Raw genomic sequence first — 25,269 nt, forward strand, 5'->3', positions numbered from 1 at the left:
GGGTCGACGGGTGCCCGGATGTGGGCAGCCCTGCCTTAGTAGGAGGGAGGCGCCGGTTGCCCGGATGTTCCTCTCGCTCCAGCAGCGGCTGAGGCTCGGTCAGAACCGGGGCGAGCGAAGCTGATGGATCCAATATGGCTGCCCTGATGGCCCTCAGGAGAGAGTGAGACAGGCCTAGACGGCAAAGCCCGGCCCTGAGCAGGAGGGGGAAGGCGGGGAGGTGGGCTTGAGGTCTGTCTTGGGGAGGGCGTGTAGAAGGAAAGGGGGGCAGACGGCTAAGGGAAAGGGAGGAGACAGCCCACCCACCCACCCACCCCCCGGCTTGGCCAGGCCACCCTCTCCTCCCTGAAGAAGGGGGTGGAGGGCGCAGAAGAGAATTCTGAACTGGGGGGGGGGGATACCCCTCGAAAAGTTAACCATCTTCTCTTCAGCTTGCTTCAGGAGATTCTTGGGGCTCTAGAGAGAGAATTCGCAGCTAGTAGGGGGAAGGAGAAGCAGCCCCCCTACCTTGTCACTGCTGTCACTTTCCCATCCACTTGGGCCAGCATCCAAGGAAGTGAGGTTAACAGAAGAGGAGATACCATTGGAGGGGGAGAGGAAAGACAGCCACCTTCACTTTAAAAGTTATCCCCCATCTCTTCTGTTTGCTTTGTGGAGGGGAGGCTGACAAACAGAAGGATCTCTGTTTGGAAAAGGAGTAGGCGCTAGTGAGGGTAGGTGGATGGATGGTGCTGATTGCCCTGGACCCTCCTTGGGGACAGCATTAGGGTAGAAGGGCTTGTAAGCGCTGAGCAGGCAGATTGTAGAATCTGGGCCAAGCCCTAGGAAACACTGCACTCTGTGTTTGTGTGGTTTTCCCCACGCTTGTGATAATTAATCTTGTTGGTCTTGAATTTTTTCTTATTAGACAGAAGGGAGGGCAAAGGCAGGAAAAGAGAAGGTGGAGGTGGCATTGCGAGGGCACTATAGGTGATAATTACAGGCCTTAAAATGCCGCCTTTTGAAATCTGCCTGTTCCTCTCGGTGTTTCAAATAAACAAGCCTAACATCCCACTCATGTGCATGCTTACTCGGAAGTGAATCCCACTTTATTAGTGGCGATTGCGCCCTGGTAAGTGTACATAAGATTGCAGCCTAAGTTTTCCTTGCAACGGAATGGGAGATGAAGAAAATAGGGTATGTATTTTAGGGGACATATATCAGAATAAGAATCATTTGGGGGTTTTGTGCATACTTTGAAGGGGATAGAATGCCTGTTGGACTTTTCGTTTAAACATTTTGAATGCATAAAAAGGATGTACAAAGGTATATAACTTTCAACCAAAAGGAAGTTCTAAGTCTGGTTTGCTTTGGATTCAATCAGTTTGCTTAAAGTTTGTTTCTGGGGGAATGCAAGGGAGGAAAGTCTACTCACCAATCCTGGGGATAAAAACGATGTTATACAAAGATATTGGGAAATAAAGGACAGCCCAAAAAACATGAATTGCAAATATTTTTTAAAATAATCCCAAGCGAAGGGGAAGCTAAAAAGTTTGCACTTCAAATATTTGTGATTACTTTCCCACTGGACTTTTATGGATTTTCATCTAAAAATAATTGAGGTATTAAGCAATCTCATGGGAGACTGTTTCCTGTATTTGAGTATCAATAAGGGCACACTTGCTGGTGGTAAGGAAAAAGAGAGAGGAGGTTTAAAACCTTTGCAGCTTTTCCAGATTTTATTATGGGTAGTTTGGAGCTTCTGCAGCCATCCTGTGTGAGATTTCTTTTTAAGACAAAAGAGAGATGAAGTGTTTGGGATTTTTCTAGAATTGTGCATTGAAAATCTTCCTTTTGAAGAGAAGTAACCCTGCCCTTCAAGCCCACTTGCCAACATTTTCTTTTGCTCTTTTTAATTCTAAAAAGTAAAGCGAAGTGGGCTAGAGACTTTATACCTTTACATTTGGCCCTCTGGGTGCTGCTGCCTGTGCGAGATTGGATCTAAGCCTGGCCAAGAGGGACACTTGGAAGTTCAAGAGGATCTAAGGTTGGTTTTACCATTTTGCTTTGCTTTACCATTGTTGTTGTACGCTGCTTTGTGTCAAACTCTGCCATAACGTGCTTGATGATTCATCCCCCTTTCCTTGTTCTTCCTGTTGCTCATTAGTATAAGGAGAGCAAGGTTGCGGCTGGCTGCCCTTTGGTGACCAGCCTGCCCTTTTGGAGCAGAGCGTGACCTAGTTCCTGGTGCTCTCCAGGAATCCGTGGCTGGAAATAACCTCCTTCCTGAAAGCAGTTCTTGGCTATCCTCGTAAGAGGAATAGGAAACTTTGGTCAACTCAGTAAAACAGAGCGCGGAGTTTGCTTCTTCCTATTTGCGCACACTGTGATGGATGCATGAGATTGGAGCACAGCTTGTCACCACGCCCTGCTTCATGTTTGGGACTTCTTGTGTGAGCCTCTCAAATTCACATGCTGTCCTTAGAGGTTGTTTTTGAAGTGGGGCTGAGAGCTGTGCAAGTGGTTGTTGAGCCTGTTGCCTCATGATGGCTTTTGGCAAATGTGTTGGTTTCCTAGCTTCTGTGTGGTTGGGATGAGTGTTCACCAAGGGCTGCAGTCAACTCAGCCAGAAGGCTTGTAAGAGGCTGGAGCTCAGTGGCAGAGTATGTACTTTGTGAAACAGTTAAGTCTCTTAATGTCTCCAGCTAAACAGCTTTTGGATAGCTGGGCTGGTGTTGATGTATTGCCAGTATGGCTGCAGGTATAAGGCAGGTGAACATTGTTATCCCCTGTTGCAGATGGAGTGGCTGAGGGAGAGAGACGGCCGCTTGCCTTGGGCCACTTAATTGCAGTGACATTTGACTTAATGAAACCCTGGAGTGTGTTCTTGAGATACATATCTGCAAGCTTTTAAAAGCGTACCTTTCATCCCAAAATCAGAGCTCTCACATCAGAGAGCACATGCACGAGTCCAAGATGGGTGGATGCACACACTGTTTGATTTAATTTATCAGACTCTGACGTGTTGGTTCCAGTGGTCAGCTATGGATCTCCAGATGATCCCAGGGCGGCCATAGAAACCTTGAACTGGTGCCTGCAGGCAGGTTCCAAGTGGATGTGAGCTAATAAAGTAAAGCTGAATCCTGACAAGGCAGAAATGCTACCCGTGGGTAGAGGTTCAAACCTGGGATTTAAGGTGTCACCTGTTCTGAATGGTGTTGCACTCCCTTTGAAGGAACCGGTCCAGAGTCAGGTGCTTTTGGACCCAGGCCTACAGCTGGCTAAGCAGGGAGTAGCTATGGCCAGGAGTGCCTTTTACCAACTTTGACTGGTTAGCCAGCTGCAGCTTTTCCTGGTCTCTGTGGTGCATGTCCTGGTAACACCCAGTGTGTTAGACGACTGCAGTGTGCTCTATATCTTTGTGTTTTGGAACATATCCGCTATGCACTATTGGATACCGGCTGAAAGTTAAAGTTCACCTGACTCGGGTCAGTTCCCTAGAAGGAAAATCTAAAGTACGTGACTCGTTTACTAATATGGATGTGGTCCATTGAGAAATTCCCCTTGTGCATGTTTTGGAGCAGCAGTGGCGTAGTGGTTAAGAGCAGGTGTATTCTAATCTGGAGGAACCAGGTTTGATTCCCCGCTCTGCTTCTTGAGCTGTGGAGGCTTATCTGGGGAATTCAGATTAGCCTGTGCACTCCCAACACACGCAGGTTGCAGACCTCTGGGTTAGTCACAGTTCTTTGGAGCTTTCTCAGCCCCACCCACCTCACAGGGTGTTCGTTGTGGGGAGAGGGGGAAGGAGATTGTAAGCCCCTTTGAGTCTCCTACAGGAGAGAAAGGGGGGATATAAATCCAAACTCCTCCTCCTCCTCCGCTATGTGGGGCTGACCTTGAAATGTTGGGAAACTTTAGGTTGGTACTGAACGCTGTAGCCAGCATGTTGACTGAAGTGGGCCACAGAGATCATATCATTCCAGTTTTGGTCCATCTCTAACCACGCCCAATTAGTTTCCAGGCACAATTCAAGGTACTTGGCCTTCAAAGCTCTATATGGTTTGGGACTGACATTCCTGAAGAACCACCTATTCCCTTGCAAACCTGCCTGACCTCTATGGTGATCTTTGAAGGCCCTGTTTCAGGTGCTCCTTCCTTCCTTCCTTCCTTCCTTCCTTCCTTCCTTCCTTCCTTCCTTCCTTCCTTCCTTCCTTCCTTCCTTCCTTCCTTCCTTCCTTCCCTTCTTCCTCTTTCCTTCTTTCCTTCCCCTCTTTTCCCTTCCTTCCTTCCTTCCTTCCTTCCTTCCTTCCTTCCTTCCTTCCTTCCTTCCTTCCTTCCTTCCTTCCTTCCTTCCTTCCCTTTCCCTTCCCTTCCTCTCCCTCCCTCCTCCCCTCCCTCCCTCCCTCCCTCCCTCCCTCCCTCCCTCCCTCCCTCCCTCCCTCCTTCCTTCCTTCCTTGGGGATAACCTGGGAGAGGGCCTTCTTAGTGTTTAGCTTTAGTTTAAACGATATGCGTTTGGGGAGTGGGTTGACTCCAGTGTTCTTAAAATGCAACTTTATTGGGAGTCTTTTAAAACGTTGGCCACTTTAGTGGCCCTTGCAAGGGTACAACTTTTTTAAATTAATCAAGTAAATAGTCCCACATTCATTTGCAGTTTATAGCTTGCCATTTCTTGGTTGCTCTGGGAGTGAAAAGTCTCTGTTCTTGACTGACATGGTTTGGACTTTTGAAATGCCCTCTTTTCTAGACATGAGTCTTTGGTTTCTTGAGTTTTTCCTCCAAATGTTGTGATGTTTGGCACGTAACTCTTGAGTGGCAGCATCTGGCAGTTCTCTGTGCAGAACTCTGAACGAAGTGGCCACCATTCAAAAGCACTGGTGTATCTTTTCTGGGTTCAGTCAGATCCAGCCACAGTGATTCATTCCTTAGTCTAGACTGGACTGTTGCAACGTGCTCTACTCGTGGCTAACATTGAAGAGTGTTCAGAAGCTGCAGCTAGTGCAGGACACTGTGGTTAGAGTTCTTGCTTGGGGCAGCTGTTGGGACCCTGTGACCCTGATGTTGCAACAATGACACTGGCTACCAGTCCACTTCTGAGCCCAATTCAAAGTGTTGTTTTGACCTCTAGAGGCTTGGGATTGGGGCAGCTGCAGGATTGTCTTGTCCCATACATTCCTTCCTAGGAATGTATATCACAGGAAGAGGCCCTCCTGACTGCCACACCAGCCAAAGAAGGTTATTTGGTGGGTATATGAGAGAAGAGCCTTTTCTGTGGCAGCCCCGTGGTTATGGGACAAGCTCCCCATGGATGTATAGCTGTTCCTTTTTTCACACACACATTTGATCTCTAAGAGGCAGTTGAATACATTTTTATTGAGGGATGCATTTGGTTAAGTTTACAAGCAGTACAAATTTGTGGTTTTAAATGTTGATTGATACGGTTTAATGTGTTTTAATGTATTGTTGAAAGCTTTCACGGCCGGATTCAACTGGTTGTGGTGGGTCTTCCTGGTTGCGTGGCCGTGGTCTGGTAGATCTTGTTCCTAACGTTTTGCCTGCAGCTGTGGCTGGCATCTTCAGAGGTGTATCACAGAGAAAAGTCCAGCTTCTTTCGTGGTCCTTGTTTCCTTCTTGCAGAGGTTTCCAGGTAGCAGCTTCAGATACAGGTTTTAAATTTCCTGTTCCAAAACATGCACAAGCATGTTGCATGCTTCTGGGCTACTCTGGTATCAGAGTTTTGAGAGGGGAGTCTTCAGGAGTCCCCCAACAACGACATGACTCGACAGGTAATGGGTTGAGCTGAAGGAAAGGTGTGAATAAAGTCAATAACCTTGTGGGACTTGAGGCAGAGAACTTGTGGCAGTTGATGCGGTTAATCTGGGATCCTGATCGGAATCAGGAAGTGGCACTGAAAGTAAAGGAGGGTAGGATTCAGAGACTACTTCAGGAGCAAAGGAGAGTGGCCCCCAGCAAATAGTCTGGGGATGGGATCGCTCATGGTGCTACGACCCAGTCAAATTGCCTTCTGTAGTTGGGGCTGAGGTCAGCAGGAATCGAAGTGGATTTCCCACCTCACTGTTTTGAGATGTGCGAAGTGAAGATTCTGATTCACTCTGGAGACCATAATCATGAGGACCAGTTGGTGGTGGTTGTCGCAGAAGAATAAATCTGGATTCGAGCCACGTGGACTCTTGGCAGGGTCGTGGCTCTTCAAATATTGGCTCAGCTTACGAGGCAGTTGTCACCAGCCCTCTTTCCTCCACTGAATGTGGAAGGGGAGAGGTGAGGTCTCTGCTCATTTGCAGTGGTGTATCAACAGTGGGGTCAGCGGGGAGGGGGGCACCTTTCTGTGCTGGGTCTTGTCCTGGTGGCTGGCAATTTTATGGACAGGAGTCTTGTGTCTGGAATTTTACTCCAGCCTCCCAGACACTGAACTAGAGTTGAGAAGCAAGCCAGGTGTTGAGCATGTCGGAAGCAGTCTCATTCTAGAAGGTTCTGCTGTGCACGATGCTCCCAGGAACTGTGCAAGAACGCATGTTCTCAGGTCACTTCCCATCCCTTCCCAATGAAGAAGAAGAAGAGTTTGGATTTATACCCCCCCCCCTTTCTCAAAGGGGCTGACAATCTCCTTTCCCTCCCCCCCCACAACAAACACCCTGTGAGGTGGGTGGGGCTGAGAGAGCTCCGCAGAGCTGTGACTAGCCCAAGCTCACCCATCTGGCGTGTGTTGGAGTGCACAGGCTAATCTAGGTCCCCAGATAAGCCTCCACAGCTCAAGCGGCAGGGAATCAAACCCAGGTCTCCAGATTAGAGTGCACCTGCTCTTAACCACTATGTCACTGCTGCTCCAAAACATGCACAAGGGGAATTTCTCAATGGACCTTATCCTTATTAGTAAGCGAGTCACGTATTTTAGATTTTTCTTCTAGGGAACTGACCCGAGTCAGGTGAGCTTTAACTTTCAGCCGGTATCCAATAGTGCATAGCGGATATGTTCCAAAACACAAAGATATATCCTGCTAATACGCAAGCCTCAACATAAAGTGCACAGTGTGTTTATTGTGCTAGTGTGATTTCTAAACATCCACATATCCCTAAACCTAACAGTTTACCACTATTTACTTACGCCTAGTTCTAACGCACAACAAATACTTATTACCAAACATACAACTCTTACCCATAACATACAATTAAATACACAAACATACAAGAAACCATTAAGAACAGAGAGGTTGGGGGGTGTTAGCCCTTAACTCATCAGTTTGTGTAGTCCAATTATATTAGCTTCCTCCTCTTCTTGGACCATGAAACCAAAACAAATCAACTGTCCATGAGAAAATACCAATTAGGCACAAGTAAACTCTAAAGTTTCAGTCAGGTTCGCCACTTTGGATAATCCCCTCTCCCTGCCTTGCATGCCACCCCTTGCTCCCCTCCCTCTGCTAGGATGGGTGGGCCATGTCCAGATGCTGGGTCCCCTCCCTTGCACGCCACCACTCACTTACTCACTCCCCTCCCCCCTTCCCTTGCATGGCACTCCTCCCTCCCCCACCGCTAGGGTGGGTGGGCCATGTCCAGATGCCGGGGCCCTCCCCCTCCCTCCCTTGCATGCCACCCCTCACTCCCTCCCATCTTTGGATAATCCAGTATTGCACTGCTATACGAAAACAGTGTGTTAGTTGCTATTCTCGTTCATGATGGGCGATGGCTCTTCTGTAAAGAGAGGTGAGATAGAGAACAGGCTTCTCCCAGCCATTTTATGGTAAGAGATTAACACTGAACCGGGTATGACCTGAAACTCTCTTGAGCAGAGCTTCTGTCGGCCCCTGCTTAGGAGTTCCTGCCAGCTATAAATATCTCTGGCCGTGATACCGCCCCGTTCATTGAGAAGGTCTGTCTAGGTCAGGCACGTGCAAGAGCCACCCGTGGTTAGGTGAGGCTCTGAGAATCTCCTCATTCACAACAAGACTGCTGCACATCCCACTTCAGATGGACCTTTTTAATTGGTGGATTAAACATAAAGGTCTGTTTATGACCAGCTGTCACTGATGGTTCCTTTCTGAGACATTGACATACGTTTGGGGGAAGATTTTTTGGGGTAAGCCGAGTTCGGCTTTTTTAGGCTCCCCATCTGAAGAAGGAGACTTGGTTTTAACTAAAAGACATGCATACCCCTCTTTTCCCCCCTCCTCCCTATCCTGGCAGTAAATTCAGGACAGGAATACTTAAATACTTCTGTACACAGTGCATAATTAACTTAAGGAATGCCCTGTCGCAGGATGTGAAAATGGCCACTGGCTTAAAATGGCTTTAAAAAGTGACATAATGGGTTTGTGGAGGAGAAGGTACCTGTTGGTGACCATTGGCCATGAGGTTTGAATGAAGGCAGCACGGCTGTGAAGTGGGCAGAAAATTCTAGTGGGCTTTGTGAAGGCTGGCAGGAGGTGGGACTACTGTTGTCATTTATTTATTGAAACATATCCCACCTTCTTCATGGTTTAAAGTAACTTACAGTAATAACAGGGAAGCAGTATGCTGGGCTAAATGGACCATGGTTTCATCCAGTCGATTACTTTTGTCTTTCCCAGGTTTTTTATCTATGTAACAGTGTATGGATGAAACATTCACTCCTTCCTAGGGAATCCAGGGGATTGTAGTTCGGGGTCGGGCGTGGGGGGGGGGGGGGGGGTCTATTAAGAGAATTTTCATCACTTGCACAAAACTGTAATTCCTAAGGTTTGCAAGAGGGGATACCATGATAGTACAGTGCGTATAGAACTGCTCTTTGGCACCTTCCGTGCGTGCAGAATAATGCACTTTCAATTCATTTTCAATGCACTTTGCAGCTGGATTTTACTGTGCGGAATAGCAAAATCCACTTGCAAACAATTGTGAAAGTGGATTGAAAATGCATTATTCTGCATGTGTGGAAGGGGCCTATGTTTGTAGCACATGTCTGTCTAGTATGTTTTAATCCCATCCTTCCACCAAAGCACTCAGGTTGGCATATGTAGTTCTGCCCTATTTTATTCTCACAGCAACCCTGTGAGGTAGAGTTAGGCTGAGTGTTCATGTGACTAGCCCAGAGGTCATGAGGCAAACTTCATAATAGCACAGAGATTTGAACCTGGATCTTCCGGAGCCTAGTCTCTCTGCCCAGGGAAGTTTGTCTGTCGCCTTCCGTTGCCATCTTCCATCAGTGCGTAAATACTTTTTTAGGGGTCATTTGGCATTTCTTCAATAATCTCTCCTTCCTAACCGATGCCTTTATGATCTGTACGTTGTAAACTGCTTTGTATATATTTTAGTTCTGTTTTTAACTTTTAAAAATTGTTTTAATAATGTTCATTTGGGAGAATAGTTAGTTGTTTCATAATGTGATTTTATCATGTATGTTATTAGCCACCTTGGGGGCCCTTGTAAGGGCAGGAAGGTGGGAAGTATTGTAAATAAAGCTGAATGATAGTCCGACACGTGGACTTGTAGGGCAGTTATGCCCTCATTCCTTCTCTATTTCTGCCTTTGAAGGCCAAGCCTCAGCCCCCTTGTCAAAGGCCAGTCCTTTGAATACAGATACAGGAGAATCAGTGTGATGTCTTGGATAACAAGGTACAGAAAAACGCAGCCATTTTCCAAGACTGGGATTTTCTTGCTTTTCAAGTAGACTTCTCCAGCAAATAACGGTAAAGATGGGGTATTTTTCATTGCTTTTGCCGCACCTAACTCTGAGCCATTAAGGTCCTCTAGCTCTTCAGCCCGTGACTTTCCAACTGAGGTGCTAACAGTGTTTCAATTAAGAACCTTCTCAGAACGTAGGTCTAATTCATAGTCGTTCAGTGGATCAGAGCAGTGCGTGTGGATCGAGAATGTATGGTTGTTGTCATTCGGTTTGGAGGGGTTAGACAGGAAAAGGATTAGGTTTTGGTTCTGGCTCCCGAGTCAGCCCGGGTTCCTTTTGGAGATGCAGCAGAAATCTGACAGCCTTTTGGAATGGGGTTTTGTTCTGGCAGGTGGTCTATAGAACCTCTGGCAACAGTGGGGCCGTGGGTTTGGAATTGGAGTCACCTCCTGGAGAGTCTTCCCGGAGTGAGGAATTCAAATCCACGCTAGCCAATAAAGTGTCCTCGACCAAATTTAAACTTCCAATGACATGTCTTTGTTCATAGCTTGCAAGCTGAGAAAAAGAGGCTTTCCAGTTATCTTCAGGGGATAAAGGGGTAGAAAGACCTGGGTTCGAATCTTTACTCGGTGCTCTGCAGTGACATCAGGTGAGACAATGCCTCTTAGCCTAGCCTGTCTCACAAGTTTGGTCTAATGAAACAGGGTAATTGCATGCAGACTTCCCTGAGCTTGTTGGAGGGCATCCACACGTAATAAACAATGAAACACTCTTCCAGTTAGCTAACTGATAACTGAGGTCTGTGACTCACTGTCAGCTGCCAAAAGGCCATTTCATGTCATTCCCTGTTATAGCAGCCCATGGGAACTAGAGCAGGCACCAAAAAGGAAAAGGGGGTGCCTCTGGTGTGATGCATGGCTGAATGTTCAGAAGGAAGTGGGGAACCTTTGCAGACGACCACAAACCAAGGATTGAATAAGTAGCTTATTTGCATCAGTTTTTTTTCAAAAGTCTGCTTCCTTCCCCAAAGTTCAAGACAACATACAAATGACAACCATTAATAGAGCATCGAAACAGGACCATATATATTTACGATACCCGCATGTCCCAGTAGGGAACCACGTCAGCCTGGCAGTACGAAGCAAGATTTTCAGCCACATCCTGTCTGAAAAAGAAAAGTGTTAAATGTTCTGTGGAGGGTTAATAAAAGAGCTGGCTTCTCTCAGTTTCTCCAAGCATAGGTTTCATAGAAAAGGAGATAGGGGCGGGGCTCCCCAGCTTGCTCCGCCCTGTCCACATGGAGGTCCGATGTGGGAAAGGCCCCGTGCCGACCTCCATGTGGAGCTGGGGAACATTGCAACCTCAATGTGGAGATTGTGAACGGGGCTGAGCTCCGCTCGCTGGCCTTCAACTGTGCCCTGCCTGGTGGCAGCGGGGTGGGATGCAGTTGTGGGGGAGCCATTTTAGATGGATGCACCCCTGGTTGGGTCTGAGTTTTCCAGACCTAACTTGTGTTCCCCTTGGCCATACAGCAGCTACAGGGAATAGCTCCTTTACCCAAAAAAAGGAGTGAAAAAAGAGGAGACCCCAAATGGGCTGGAAACAGCACTGTGTGGGGTGGAAGGACTTCCACCTCCATCCCAGCCATTTTCCCAGATGATCCGCATGGCAGAGGAAGAGTTTTATCCCCTGCGCATGCACGGATACCCAGGGAACTCGGATTGGATTCTTTAAAAACAGAAATGTGTTGATTGGCCCAGGTTACAGATCGGGAAGTCATTGGTTTGAATCCTGCATGACAAAGTGGCCTTAGGCAAGCCATTCTCAGCCCCTTGTCTGCACTGTGTGGTTGGCGGTACTGGTCTATCTTTCAGTGGCTGTGGAAGGGCTGGGGAAAAAAGTTGAATGTGAAGCATTTTGAACACTTGATATGCGACTCCGCTGCGTAATTCTGATGAAGCCTTAAACAGTTTGGGTATCTGAGTATCTGAAGTTCTGTGTTGCTCCTGTATGGGTCATTCAGTTCTCTGTGATCCTCCTTGAAGGTCTTCCTCTGGTCCCCCTGGGGTGAGGTGGCTGGTGATTGGGAGGAGTCTTGTTTTAGTTGTGAGTCTGCATCTCTGGGACATGTCGCTGGGGGAGTCGATTGGTGTGCCTTCAGTTGATTTGTTCTATTGCTATAAGCGTTCTGTACAGTTTGTTCATTGCAACGGTTTTCCCCTGCTGCTGATTTTTATTGGAAGATGTACGTATCCACAATTTAAGAAGGATATTGACTGGAACGGGTCCAGACGAGGGTGACCAAAATGGTAAAAGGTCTGGAATCCATGCCCTATGAGGGGAGACTTAGGGAGCTGGGGATGTTTAGTTTGGTGAAGAGAAAGTTAAGAGGTGACATGAAAGCCGTGTTTAAATATTTGTAGGGATGTCATGTTAGTGTGGGAGCAAGCTTGTTTTCTGCTACTCCAGAGACTAGGACCAGGAGCAATGGGTTCAAGGTGAAGGAAAAGAGATTCCACCTAAACATCAGGGAAAGCTTCCTGACAGTAAGGGCTGTTCGACAGTGGAATGCACTACTTTGGAGTGTGGTGGAGTCTCCTTCTTTGGAGGTTTTTAAAGAGAACCTGGATGGCCATCTGACAGGAGTGATGGTGTGTTCCTGCATTGCAGGGGGTTGGACTTGATGACCTTTGGGGTCTCTTCCAACTATATGATTCTACATTGTCCATAAACCAACAAAATGCCGTTGGATGTTTTTAAAATTTAAATGTCATTGCCAAGGTGTTACTTCAATAGCACACCAATGAAACCTTCTCTTCTGTGTCTCCGTTCTAGGAGCCATTCCCGCCCCAATTCTCAAGGAAGCTGGGTGGCCCAACCTGGGCCCGGCAGTCACGCAAGATGGCCGCCTTGAAACGGAACCGGGAGCAAGCCTGGCCGGAGGAAGAGGGCGACCGGGAGCACGGTCTCTACAGCTTGCACCGCATGTTCGACATTGTGGGCACCCACCTGACCCACCGGGACGTGCGGGTCCTGTCGTTCCTCTTCGTGGACGTGATCGACGACTACGAACGGGGGATGATCCGCAGCGGCCGGGACTTTCTGCTGGCACTGGAGAGGCAGGGCCGCTGCGATGAGACCAACTTCCGCCAGGTGTTGCAGCTGCTGAGAATCATCACCCGCCACGACTTGTTGCCCTACGTCACTTTGAAGAGGAGGAGGGCCGGTAAGTTTCCTCTCGCTCGGCCTTTCACGGGGCTGGCGATGAGTTCTTGGACCCTCCTTTGATTTTATTAAAATGATAGGAACAAGGATACCTTCGCTGTGTGGACCTGGCGTGCTTATAAGTCAGGCACAATGTGGTCTTGCCTCCAGTATCTGGTACTCAGATGTATGTTTACTTGAAGCAAGGTGCCAGCCTCAGATGCATGCGAAACGTTAGGAACAAGATCTACCAGACCACGGCCACACAGCCCAGAGAACCCACCACAACCAGTTCCCTTTTTTAATTTGCATGCTTAGTAGACTTTTAATTCTTTTTTTAAAAAATAATGGAAAGTAAGGCTGTACTTACTGAGGGACCGCCTTTCCTCATGCAGCCCTGTCAGGTCACTCCATTCTTCGGAGGAAAACCTGCTGGAGATCCCAGGCCCAAAAGACATCCGGCTGGCCTCTATGAGGGCCAGGGCTTTTACGGCCCTGGCTCCTACCTGGTGGAAGAAGCTCCCTAGGGCTTCTTCCGCAGGACCTGCAAGACGGAGCTATTCCACCAGGCATTTTCATCTGGCCAGCCGGGCTGATTGCTGTATTTGATCCCCATATTACCATCTTGGCCTCCTGTGGGTTTGGAAGGGGCTGGGTTTTTCGCTATCTGATGTTATTACTGCTGGTTGTTTTATTGTATTATTGTTATAGTTGTTTTACTCCTGGCTGTTTTCCGCCCTGCAGGGGAGGGTGGGATATAAATTTAATTATAAATAAATAATGCTAATGAGTGAAAACCTGCTCATCCTAATTTTCTGCCAAAATTGGCTCCAAAGCAGCCCACAAAAATTATTAATGGACAGACAAATGACACTGACATTCAATCCAAAAGTTCTGTTGGGAGGGGATTCCATGTGTGAGCTGGCTAGGGTAGATGGGTACCTGGCTGCCTCCTGGCTTCCTCTAATAAGGTCTCCTTAGAGCACAGGTGTCAAACTCACGTCCCTCCGGATGTTATGGACCCCATCATCCCCTGCCAGCATGATGCTGTTAGGGGATGATGGAAACTGTGGTCCATAACATCTGGAGGGGCGTGAGTTTGACACCTATGCCTTAGAGCCAGGAGAATAGCCAGTGATGGAGGGACAGGGCTCAAGTGGACCTGGATCTAGGCACAGTGGTACCTGGCTGCTTTCTGCCCACTCCCTGATGTAATTAGTCAGCCAGTGTGGTTAGTCAACGACCTCCCGTTAAAATCCCTCCCCGGATTGTTTTGTGATGCTAAGGAGAAGGCAGGTTCCTTTCAGCATTAGGCACTTCTTGAAAGACCTGCTTCCACCCAAGGTGCCCGGGTGTACTTAGACTGTCCTCGGTGTGACTAAAAAAAGGCATTTGGAGATGGTTTCCCGTTTGTATTTCTCATTAGGAGAAACTGGCCCTGTTCTTTCAGGAGCTTCCAAAAGAGATTTTTGAAGTGGTCTGGCATGCAGAACTTTTAAATCCTCTCTGTGTATGTGTTTTAAGGACACCTTTCCGGTATTCTTCTCATCCTCTATCCTCAACTTCAGACATGAATTGATCTCTGGCAAGGGTGATCCATATGCATACCAAATATTTTCTGCTTGTTGGTAGTGGATAGCCCTTCACATTCTCATTCACCTCCTCCTCTTCCACAGTGTGTCCAGATCTCGTAGACAAGTACCTCGAAGAGACTTCCATTCGCTATGTGACGCCACGTGCGCAGACTAGTGTGGAACATACTCCTGCTCACCAACACAAATCAGGTGAGACGTCACAAGTGGAAGTCTGGGTTTTGCCCACTCAGCTTCCCTGAGCTGTCCTGTGTCTTTAGATGGTCTTGCTGTGGGCCTTTCTGCCCCATGGGATCCAGTCTTGGCATTTCTAGTTTTAAAAGAAATCAAGAATCTCCTTAAAAATATATTGTCGAAGGCTTTCATGACTGGAATCGCTAGGGTATGGTGGGTTTTCCAGGTTGTATGGCCGTGTTCCAGTAGCATTTTCTCCTGACGTTTCGCCTGCATCTGTGGTTGGCATCTTCAGAGGATTACCTCAAATGTGATCTGAAGATGCCAGTCACAGATGCAGGCGAAACGTCAGGAGAAAGTGCTACTGGAACACGGCCATACAACCCGGAAAACTCACAACACCCTGCTTAAAAATAGTTTCTGGATCTGGAGCAGGGGTCTGCAACCTGCGGCTCTCCAGATGTTCATGGACTACAAATGGACATCTGGAGAGCCGCAGGTTGCAGACCCCTGATCTGGAGGAAGCCATTGCTTACCACAGGCAACCTGTCAAGTGGCTTTTTTTTTAACAAGAGCTGCTCACACTTATTTTATTTATTAGCAGCCTTTTTCCCTCATGGAGCTCAAGGCGGATTGCAGGCTACATAAAATATATTAAAAAGCAACCTATTAACATAAAAACCAAAATTTTAAAGTCACAATATAAGGCTGCTTTAATGAAATGCAATCCTAAATAAAACTGACTTTGGCTGCCTCCTGCAGATTGAAAGTGAGGGGGCTAAGTGCTCAAAATCAATACTTTGAATCAGGCTTGGGAATGGATTCCCCTTCGTAATTGGGGTCACATGCTCCCAATAGCTGACCCTGTTCAGCAATCTAGCTGCAGCATTCTAACACTACCTGTGGTTTATGAACACTCTTCAAGGGTAACCCCAAGCTGAGTGCATTGCAGTAGTCCAGTCTACATGTAACTAAGGTACAAATCACTGTGGCTAGATCTGATTGAATCGGGAGTGAATGCAGCAGATGCACCAACCAAAGTTGAGGAAAAGCACTCCGAACCACTGCGGCCGCCTGGTTTTCTAATGTGACTGCTGTATTGAGTAGCCCTCCAAACCTGTGAACCTGGCTTTTCAAGGGAAATGTAACCCCATCCAAGTCAGCAGAGATCTCAGGCCCCAGGTCTGCCTTTCAGCTAACCCAGCGAACCTCTGTTGTGTCTGGAATAGGTTTCAGCTTGTTCACACTCATCCAGCCCGTTACTGACTCCAAGCACCAGTTCAGAGCATCCTCGGACTTATGTGGGAAAGATGTAGAGCTGGCCCAAACCTCCTGATGGCCTTTCCCAGTGACTTCACGTAGGTGTTAAATAGCATGGGAGATCAGATCGAACCCTTCGCAACCTCACAGGTCTGACTGAATAGCCAAGGGACGTAGTAGGAATCCTCCACCACCACCCTTGGAGACAGGCCCTCCAGATTCGAACCACCATAGCATCATGCCCCCAGTCCTAATGCCAAGAGGCAACTCAATATGATACTGCGATTGACAGTATGGAAGGCTACTGAAAGATCCAGCAGAACTCAAGTATTAACCTTTTCCCTGTCTAGTTCATGGTAGAGGTCATCAGCCAAGGCATCCAAAACCGTCACTGTTCCACATCAAGGCCTGAAGCCAGAAAAGCAGTCTCTTTCAAGAGCCCTGGAGCTGAGAAGCAGCCACTGATTCAAGCACCTTGCTCAAGAATGAAGACTGGCTGGAAATTCTCTAACGTAGTAGGGCTTGTGGAGGGTTCCCCCCCCCCCCCCAGATGTCCAATCCTCCTTGAGCATGGGCGGTATAATCCCCGCCCTCAAGGAAGCCTTTACCACTCCCCCTACTCACTCCCCCAGACTCCCTCTGGCTGCTTTTATCAGGAAAGGGAGGGCAAAGGTTGAGAATACAGGTAATAGGCCTCACCTCTCCAAGGATTTTGGGCTCCACAAGCTGAAAGATATCCACATAAACCGATGCCAAAGGTACATTGTCTGAACATGCATCTAACCCAGAGTGCACGACATCTAACCCAGAGTGGATCTGGGTCATTTTGTCTGCAGAGTAGCTAATTGATCACAGCGGGCTGTTGCGTGGGCAGAATTCAGTTCCCTGGGGCTATTGTATAAACACCTCAATTACATGCAGACGTAACGGTGGTGGAGAAATATTGCCTTTTCGCCATCGTCATTACAACGGAACAGGCGCTAATATGGGCTCTGTGCCATGTTTGAGCAGTCTCAGCCTGAATTTTCTGCCTGAATTTCCAGCTGTCGTCCCTCCTGTTTTGGTGCCGTCAGTTCTCTGATAAATTACAGAGACCTCTTGGCTGTATGTGGGGAGGGTGCTCAGGGGTGACTGGGTCAACAGCCCGGGCCATTTCCCTATTCCAGAGAGTGCGCAGGGTTTTGGCAGAGTTGTCAGTGGCCGAGGTAGGAAAATCTCCATGTGCTGATAGGAAGTCTTTGAAATCCACCTGGCACAAGGGGCGGACCACCTTAATGGGCTGAGGAAGAAGTAGTGAACTCTTCAGCTGCATTTGTTTCGGGGTGGGGCAGGGGAGACATCTGGGGGGCCTTCTAAAGTTCTGTACAAAGAACACGTCTATACATCTGCTCATTGAGGCTTTCTGCATAAAAGCTTGTGTCGGACCACTGAGAGATGGTCCCTACCTATGAGCCTGCTTTACACTTAGGCTGCTGGCCCACCTAGTTCAGCACACTCCGTTCTCCAAGGTCTTTGGCAGAGAGAGGCCTTTTCTGCCCGAGATGCCCTTTCCACTGAAGTTGCCGTGTACGCGGCGGGGCCTTCTTCGTGCACAGCATTCTTGGCACAATGTATTGTTGGAGGCTTTCGTGGCCAGAATCACTGGAATGTTGTGGGGTTTCCGGACTGTATGGTCTTGTGGCAGTAGCATTTTCCCCTGACATTTCGAGGATCCTCTGAAGATGCCAGCCACAGATGCAGGCGAAACGTCAGGAGAAAATGCTACTGGAACACAGCCATACAGCCCGGAGACCCCACAACGCTCCGTTCTCTGCACAGTTACTGCTTGTGTGCTAGAAGAGGAATTGACCTGGAGGAAGAAGAGGAGGTTAAAATGTGACCAACCCCAGGAAAAGCCCTCTGGACTCTGCAGAGAGATCAACTGTGATGGCGTTGTGTGAAGGACTGACAACATGTTGGCCTGCTCTCTTGTGCTTTCCAGTGCCTCCCCAGCACCCGCTGGTCTGCTGCTCCTCTTCAGGTCCCCAGATTTGTGCAAAGAGGTCTGGCCGGGGAAGAGCGCTCCTGGGTAGCCAGCGGAAAAGGAGGAAGTCGGTGACACCAGACCCTAAAGACAAACAGACGTGTGGTAAGTTGGCAATATTTCCACTCCAAATGCGGATAGTTCCATGACCACCTCACTCCCATACAAACCCACCCCACCAACCGCTGTCTCATGTTCAGCGGCATTGCTTGGATGCTCCTCCTACCTGAGGGAAAGGGGTTTTTCAGTCACAACAGCAAAAAATATGGAATTCCTTCCTTCGGGAGATTTTCCTGTTGCCTTCTGTGACAGAACAGCTCTACTGACTTCCGAGCCCTGTTCCATCCTCCCCCTGAGGTGGAGCCAGTGTGACGTAGTGGCTAAGAGGGGTGGACACTAATCTGGAGAACTGGGTTTGGTTCCCCTCTCCTCCACATGAAGCCTGCAGCCTGGGCCAGTCAGTCTCTGAACTCTTTCAGCCCCATCTACCACACAAGATTTCTGTTATGGGGACAGGAAGGGGAAAGGGTTTTGAAGCTGCTTTTGGACTCCTTGCTGTTGAGGAAAGCAGGGTATAAATCTCTTCTCAATCAAACTCTTCTCTCCCTCTTTCAGTTCACGCACTGCCACCACCTGGCTTTTGTAGGAATTACGTGCTGAGAGGACCAGGTCCTCTCATCCTCCCTTCCTTGTGTTGCCACTTTAAGACCTTGCTTGGAGGCTGCATCTCCTGCTGCCCAGCAACCAGTTACCACAGGGACAGCTTTGCTGCACTCGTGCTCTTGTTAGGGGGTAGCCAGCGTGGTGTGGTGGTTAAAAGCAGGTGGATGCTAATCTGGAGAACCAGGCTTGATTCTCCACTCTTCCATCTGAGTGGCAGAGGCTTATCTGGTGAACCAGATATGTCTCCGCACTCCTGCATTCCTGCTGAGTGACCTTGGGGTAGTCACAGTTCTTCGGAGCTCTCTCAGCCCCGCCCACCTCACAAGGTGTCTGTTGTGGGGAGAGGAAGGGAAAGGAGCTCGTAAGCCACCTTGAGTCTCCTTAAATCCAGATTCTTCTTCTCCTTCTTGACTGCCTCCTTTTCTTGGTGCCCTTTTCTGAATAGCATGTTCAAATAGTGGAGGCCTGTGTGGTCCGGAGACCAGCTACCAACGTTGAAAGTTATACAACATTTTGTTAAAAATGAAATACTCAGTTTCATGCTCCCAGCACAGCAACAGATGGAGCAAAGAATCCAAAAGAAAGGCATAAACCTGTAGTTCCTCTGTGTACCATAGTTGATAACATTGAACCTTCACAATTTCTGTGGACAAGTAGAAGATCAAGGGGAAAAATAGAAGAGAAAAAAGTGTGATTTTTAAAAAATGATGTCAATTAAGAGTTAATTTTTATTTTGACCGGAAGTAGGGAGCAAGCCGTAAACATTGAAGCGAGACTATATTCGGCACAGAGGAAATCTGGAGTCCTTGTGTACGTTTTCTCCCTTTTTTTTTGTAAAGCGACTTTCCTTTTGTTTTTAGGATATTGGTATCTTATTGTGTCATTTAATAAGTCTTAATAAAAATAAAGCTGGGAAAAAATTCAGCAAGGATTTAAAAGGAAAAACATAAACATGCAGTTCCTCTGTCCCACCTTCTGACTGCACCTTAGCTGATGGTAACCTAAGGCAGACTCCTTAAATTTGGGAGTTACAGTGGTTCTAAAGGGGATCTCATTGCCTCAAACTTCTGTCAGGCCTCAAACATCCACATGGGGCTGGCTGCTTGCATCAGGCCCCAGGCCTGAGCTTCATCTGCCTTGTTGGAATCCGCACGAAGGAGACTCTCTTCCTTGTGGGCTGGTCAAAGAAGCTTTTCCTGAAATCTCCAGGAAATGGCCTCTCTTGGTTTTCAGCCCCCAGAACTCTGCTCCCTCCTTTGTGTCATCTTTGTAGCTTGACCATTTCATTGTTATCCAGCCACCAGCAGGGTTGTAGAAGCAGCCAGGATTGTAGAAGCAGGTAGCTGGTCTCAGACTTCCAGGAGTCCACATGCATAAGCTGAAAGGTATCCCATGCAACTGGACCAATTGGCACCCTGGGACCATCTGATCCTGTTGCTGCTGCTGTAGAGTTCGAGTTGGAACGGATGCTTAGGAAAAGGATCCCGGTGGACTGCGACAGACCACCTCTTCTCTTCCACCAGAACCCTATAGGCCACCCTGCAAGAGTTCTGCAGGTCTACCCTGTGCAAATGTGATGCTGGTAGAGAAATACTGTTTCTTTGCTGCCATCTGAGTAGGCTTTCAAGTGAGTTCTAACCTGTGCCTTCTCTTATCTGTCCCGAGCCCTCTCCACTGGTGCTCCTGTCTTGTCACCATCTGCAGCTTATCAGGCAACCTGGGGCTGCCTGGACTGTTAGACCTGAGAAGCGATGCCTAGGTGTGATTGTGCCTCTTACCTGGGTCATCTCCCTGTTCCAAAGGTCAATCAGGAAGGACATTGACAAGAGCCTTCCCCCAGTCCCGTCACGGATGGTAGCCATGATAACAAAATGGAGCCCTGTTCAGGAACAGTGTACCCCGGGGGGCGGGGGGCGGAGCCAGTTAACCAATGAGAGTGGGAGGCTGTTGGCTTCATGATCTGACTTGGCTACTGGGCCCGATAAAGTTTGGGTCTGATTCCCGCAACAGTGATGTCCTTAACATGCCTCCTGTCATCCGGTGTGTCCTTTCCAGACATCCGCCTCCGGGTGCGAGCGGAGTACTGCCAGCACGAGACAGCCCTGGAGGGGAACATCTTCTCCAACAAGCAGGACCCCCTCGAGCGGCAGTTTGAGCGCTTTAGCCAGGCCAACACCATCTTGAAATCCCGGGACCTGGGCTCGATCATCTGTGACATAAAGTTCTCGGAGCTCACTTACCTCGACGCCTTCTGGCGCGACTACATCAACGGCTCGCTGCTGGAGGCCCTGAAAGGCGTCTTTATCACGGACTCGCTCAAGCAAGCGGTGGGCCACGAGGCCATCAAGCTCCTGGTCAACGTGGACGAAGAGGATTATGAGGTGGGCCGCCAGAAACTCCTGAGGAACTTGATGCTCCAGATGGCTCCTTGAACCCGCCTTCCCCTTTTTTTTCTGATCTGCCTCTTCTTTGAAATGGAATCGGAGGGTTTTTTTCCCTAAAAAAAAAGGGGGGGGTATTCTATTAAGGAATCTGATCCTGAGCAACTCTGAGACCTGCCAATGTGGAAATGGATACAGTTGATCTCCTCCCTCCCTCTGGTTGGGAACCAAAACGGGAGGCAGGAAACGTTCTGAGAAGTTGGTCCCGGGCCTCTCTTGGAGGCGGCCATTACCTACAGCCCAGGAAAGCATTTCTGACTGCTGCCTGGAAGCTCCCCAGTCTGTTGTCCTTCCTTATCATGTCCTCTCTTGTGCTGTCTACTTCTACTATTTTTTTTCTTTTGGGGAGTATTGTCTGTCTCCAACCCTTTCGGCGCACTTAGCCATTGCCCAGAAAAATTTAAGTGGGTGTAGCCTAACCCAGAAAACGAGACAACCCGTCTCTTTATATTTAAAAAGAATTGAACCCCAACATAGCTGTTCTTGTCAGGGGAGCATCTCATGCCAGTGTTTTGTTTCGAAGCTGTGAGTTTGCGGGGAGGGGGGTGGGGGCGGGATGCAGAGAGGGTGAGGAATTTGGTGTCTTGGGAGTCCAGGAACCGGAAAGACGCTCTTAATTTAAACCAAATCTGTCCACCCCTCTCCACAGTGTAGCATTGTGTTTAAGACGGCGGAGGGCTCTGCCGGTTGGATTCATGAACAATTATGCAGTTGCGTTTGGGGGGATGTCGTCTCTGGGAAGGAAGTAGCTCATTCGTGGAATGCATGAGGGTCAGTTGTGCAAGACGGTGAAGAGACCTTTCGATCTCGGGTCTTGTCATCTTTGAAATCGGCTCTACTGGCAGAGGGATGTCCATATTTGAGACAAGGATGCTTATTTGGGGTTGTGCTCCTGCAGTCCCTCCAAACCTGGCTAGCTGAACTAAATTGAAAAGGGCCCCAGGTATTCTCCCTTCACACCCCCTGCACCTAGCACTTACCTTTGACCAGGTGTCCCGAGCGGGGAGATCTGTCGGGCCCCTCTCTGATCCACTGTGTGTGCCTTTCCCTCGACCCTTTTTGGTCAGAGGGAGCATCTGCCTCCAAAGATGACAGAGAAAGGAATGCTCCCTGGGATCTTCTTCCTCTCCCCTCCGGAACCTCATGGACCATCTCAGCTGTCCCCTGCCTCCAAGAGGCAGCTGGGCTTACGAGAACAGGGGAAAGAAGGGGTGTGTGCCATTTGCGAATGGTCCTGTCAGACCAAAGGCAGGAAGGCAAGAAATCCCGGTCTGAAAATCCCCGCAGCTGGATCATCCGGTCTTCTCCGTGCTCTTTCACTCCCCCTTTCCCCCAGAAGAGTCCCGTCAGCCACTTTCCACGCCTGGATTGGGCAGTGGCCTGGCTCTCTCTGAAGGGCTTTGGGAGCAAATCAAAAAGTTCTGTTTGGGGTGGGGGTTGTGGGGGGAAACAAGGGGAAACAGGTGGCTCTTCGTTTCCCAACTTCTATCCTGTTGGTGCTGCTGAGCACCACGTCAGCCGCTTCCCATCCTGCTTATGTTTCACGCTGAAATTTTTTAAAAGGCTGTTGGAGCTTCCCCCAGGAGGAGCGGGAAGAGCCTCAGGATAAGCCCCCTCAGCCGAGTGCTGAGGTGAGAGAGGGGAAAGATAAAGGCAGACTGCGTCCTGGGCAGGGCCGACACGTCAGGGTGGTAAAAGCTCAACGGAGCTATTGGGTCCCCTGCACAGACCGTTTTGGGAGAACTAAAGGGCACTTTTATGTTTCGGTAATGCTGATGTGTTGGGCTTACCTCTTCCCTGTCCAAAATATACAAATATATTATCTCTTTCTCACTTCCTGCTGGTACGCTGAGACTCCTTTCCTGCTAGTTTCGGGAGAGAATTGCTTCGGACTCCAGTCCCAGAGAAGGGGGATGCCAACGCTTAACAAAAATAACGTGAAGTTGTGGCGGTGGGAAGGGAGCAAGAATGAGAATCTGAGTCCATCTCGATGTGGGATGTTTGATTTTAAAATCAGCTTTGTTTCGGAACGTTCCTTTCTGTTTGTCGTCTGTGTGTCTCTTGCGTTGGTTTTTTTCTGGATCACATTAATCCGGAAACAGCTGAAGCGACCTTCTGTTTGGGAGGCTACTCGAGAGAGAGTTGCTGGGATGTCCAGCATCTGTTCTAAACGTGCTGTCACTGGGCAAAGATCTTCTGTGGGTCTCTTCCCCCCCTCCTCTCCCCACCGTGCCACCAAAGCCTTCTTCCATTTGGTACAAATGGGTAGTTTTCTACTTCCTGGTTAATGAGTAGGCGAGTTCCACCTAAGCGTGGCACCGAATGGGGATTCCAACTGAGGGCCAGTTTACATGGTAAAGGGGGGGCAAACGGCACATTTCCCTGGACAGTACCATTTCCACACCACACCCCTGCAGGGGGAGAATCAAGCACTTAATTGTTTCCCCCATGAAAAGCTCCTTGCACGCAAAAAAGAACAGGGGCACTTTAGTTTCTTGTGCTTTGTGATTCTACTCCCCTCCCCCCTCTGGGTCATGTTTACTGTGAACCTATCAGGCATATCTTTTTAATTTTTTTAAGGCTAAAAAAGTGGACTTACGGCAAAGGTTCCAGGTTACCCATCTCCTTGCCAGGCCAGGCATTTGTGTGGCAAGCATTCAAACCAGGCCAACCCCAGCCCCTGCCGCTCAGATTGGTAAAATCCAGGGAAAGCGTTACTGCATTGCTGGCCGCATACACCTAGCCCCATACCACCTTTCTCCCAGCAAGCTGGAAAAAAAAAAAGCAAAGAGGCAGCCGCCTCCTGGCTTTGGGTCAAATCGTGACCTTTGTGGAAGCACCTGGCGACTCTTAGCGTTCTCGAGGGTATTTCAGCCAAGTGTGCAAAAGCGCCCCCCGTGTGCACACGGGCACACACGCGTACACACAATTACTCCTGTCAATTCTGGCACAACTTTGTGGGGGGGAAAAAAATCCATGGCTTCTGTATTTTTTTAAAAAAAGGAACTTCCAGTATAACTGGTCATAATCCCAGTGTAGCTTTGTTTTCTCAAAATAAAAAAAAACAACAACTCTGCCTTTTATTGCTGGTGGTCTGCATCTTGCTTGACTTCTGGGAGCTGTTGCCTTGGTGTCAGCAGGACTGTGGTCTCTGAAGAGTGCAGATTCAGTTGGATAGCCATGTTGGACTGAAGCAGCAGAAAGAAGTTTGAGTCCGGTGGTCTCTTCAAGACGGACAAGAGTCTTATTATAAGCTTGCATGCACACGAAAGCTTATACCCACAATAAAACTTCACTGGTGTTAAAGGTTGCAGTGGACACAGACTTTTCTCTGACCAGTAATTGTAGTGTCAGAGCCATGTGCTCCCAATAGTTACCTCTGACCAGCAGTGTAGCCACAGCAAGCTACACTTACCTGCAGCTTCTGAACAGTCTTCAGGGTCAGTCCTAAGTAGAGCACATTGCAGTAGTCCAGGCTAGATGTAACTAAGGTATGTGTCACTGTGGCTAGATCTCACTAGTCCAGGAACAGGCACAGCTAACACTCCAGCCGAAGCTGGGCAAAAGCTTCCTGAAACGCTACAGCCGATTGGCTTCAGAAGGTGACCCCTGTGTCCAGCAGCGCCCCCAAGCTGTGAACCTGGCTTCTGGAGGGAAGCTCAACCCCATTCAAACCAGCAGAGATCTCAGCTCCGCAGTCTGCTTTTCTGCTAACCTCTTGCCTTGTTGCCTTTGCATGTCATGGGCTTTTCCTCCGTGCTGCTTCGCTGATCGTTCCATTTCGGATGTTCTTCCCAGTCCACGTTTCTTTTGATGATTCTTTTGCCATCAAACACAGCCAACATGTGGCATGCTTGTGTGGTTTTCACGGCAAGAGGAATTTGGCGATGGTTTGCCATTGCCTGCCTCTGCGTGGCAACCCTAGATTTCTCTTGGTGGTTCCCTAGCCACCAACCAGGGCTGACACGGCTTAGCTTCCAAGATCTGATGAGAGTGGACTGGCTTTAGGCCAGCGGTGGCGAACCTATGGCACTCCAGATGTTCATGGACTACAATTCCCACCAGCCCCTGCCAGCATGGCCAAAAGGCCTGATGGGAACTATACTTCCCAGGAGACCTTGTGAGCCCCAAGGTCTCCTGGGAACTGTAGTTCCTCAGGCCGTTTTTACTGAGAACTTTTGAAGCCTGAAAAAGTTCTGAAAAGGGAACTAAGGTAAGTATGGGAAGGGGGGTGGGGGCGCCATGGGGGGCACTGCAGGGGGAAGGGGGAGTGGCCTGGGGGCGATTTTTGCGCCCCCCAGGTGTGTGCCCGGT

General features: G+C 48.8%; 1 protein-coding gene across 1 annotated transcript; it reads left to right on the top strand.

Moving 5' to 3' along the window:
• Positions 1–16: 16 nt before the first annotated feature.
• Positions 17–24,038, top strand: DEDD (death effector domain containing). Its single transcript, XM_048513390.1, has 6 exons — positions 17–1,176; positions 1,906–2,026; positions 12,434–12,824; positions 14,479–14,586; positions 17,810–17,956; positions 20,570–24,038. The coding sequence occupies exons 3-6, from the start codon at positions 12,500–12,502 to the stop codon at positions 20,944–20,946; spliced, it is 957 nt and encodes a 318-aa protein (XP_048369347.1). The 5' UTR covers positions 17–1,176; positions 1,906–2,026; positions 12,434–12,499; the 3' UTR covers positions 20,947–24,038.
• Positions 24,039–25,269: the final 1,231 nt, after the last annotated feature.

The sequence above is a fragment of the Sphaerodactylus townsendi genome, linkage group LG01, assembly GCF_021028975.2.
Source record: "Sphaerodactylus townsendi isolate TG3544 linkage group LG01, MPM_Stown_v2.3, whole genome shotgun sequence".
Taxonomy (NCBI): Eukaryota; Metazoa; Chordata; class Lepidosauria; order Squamata; family Sphaerodactylidae; genus Sphaerodactylus; species Sphaerodactylus townsendi.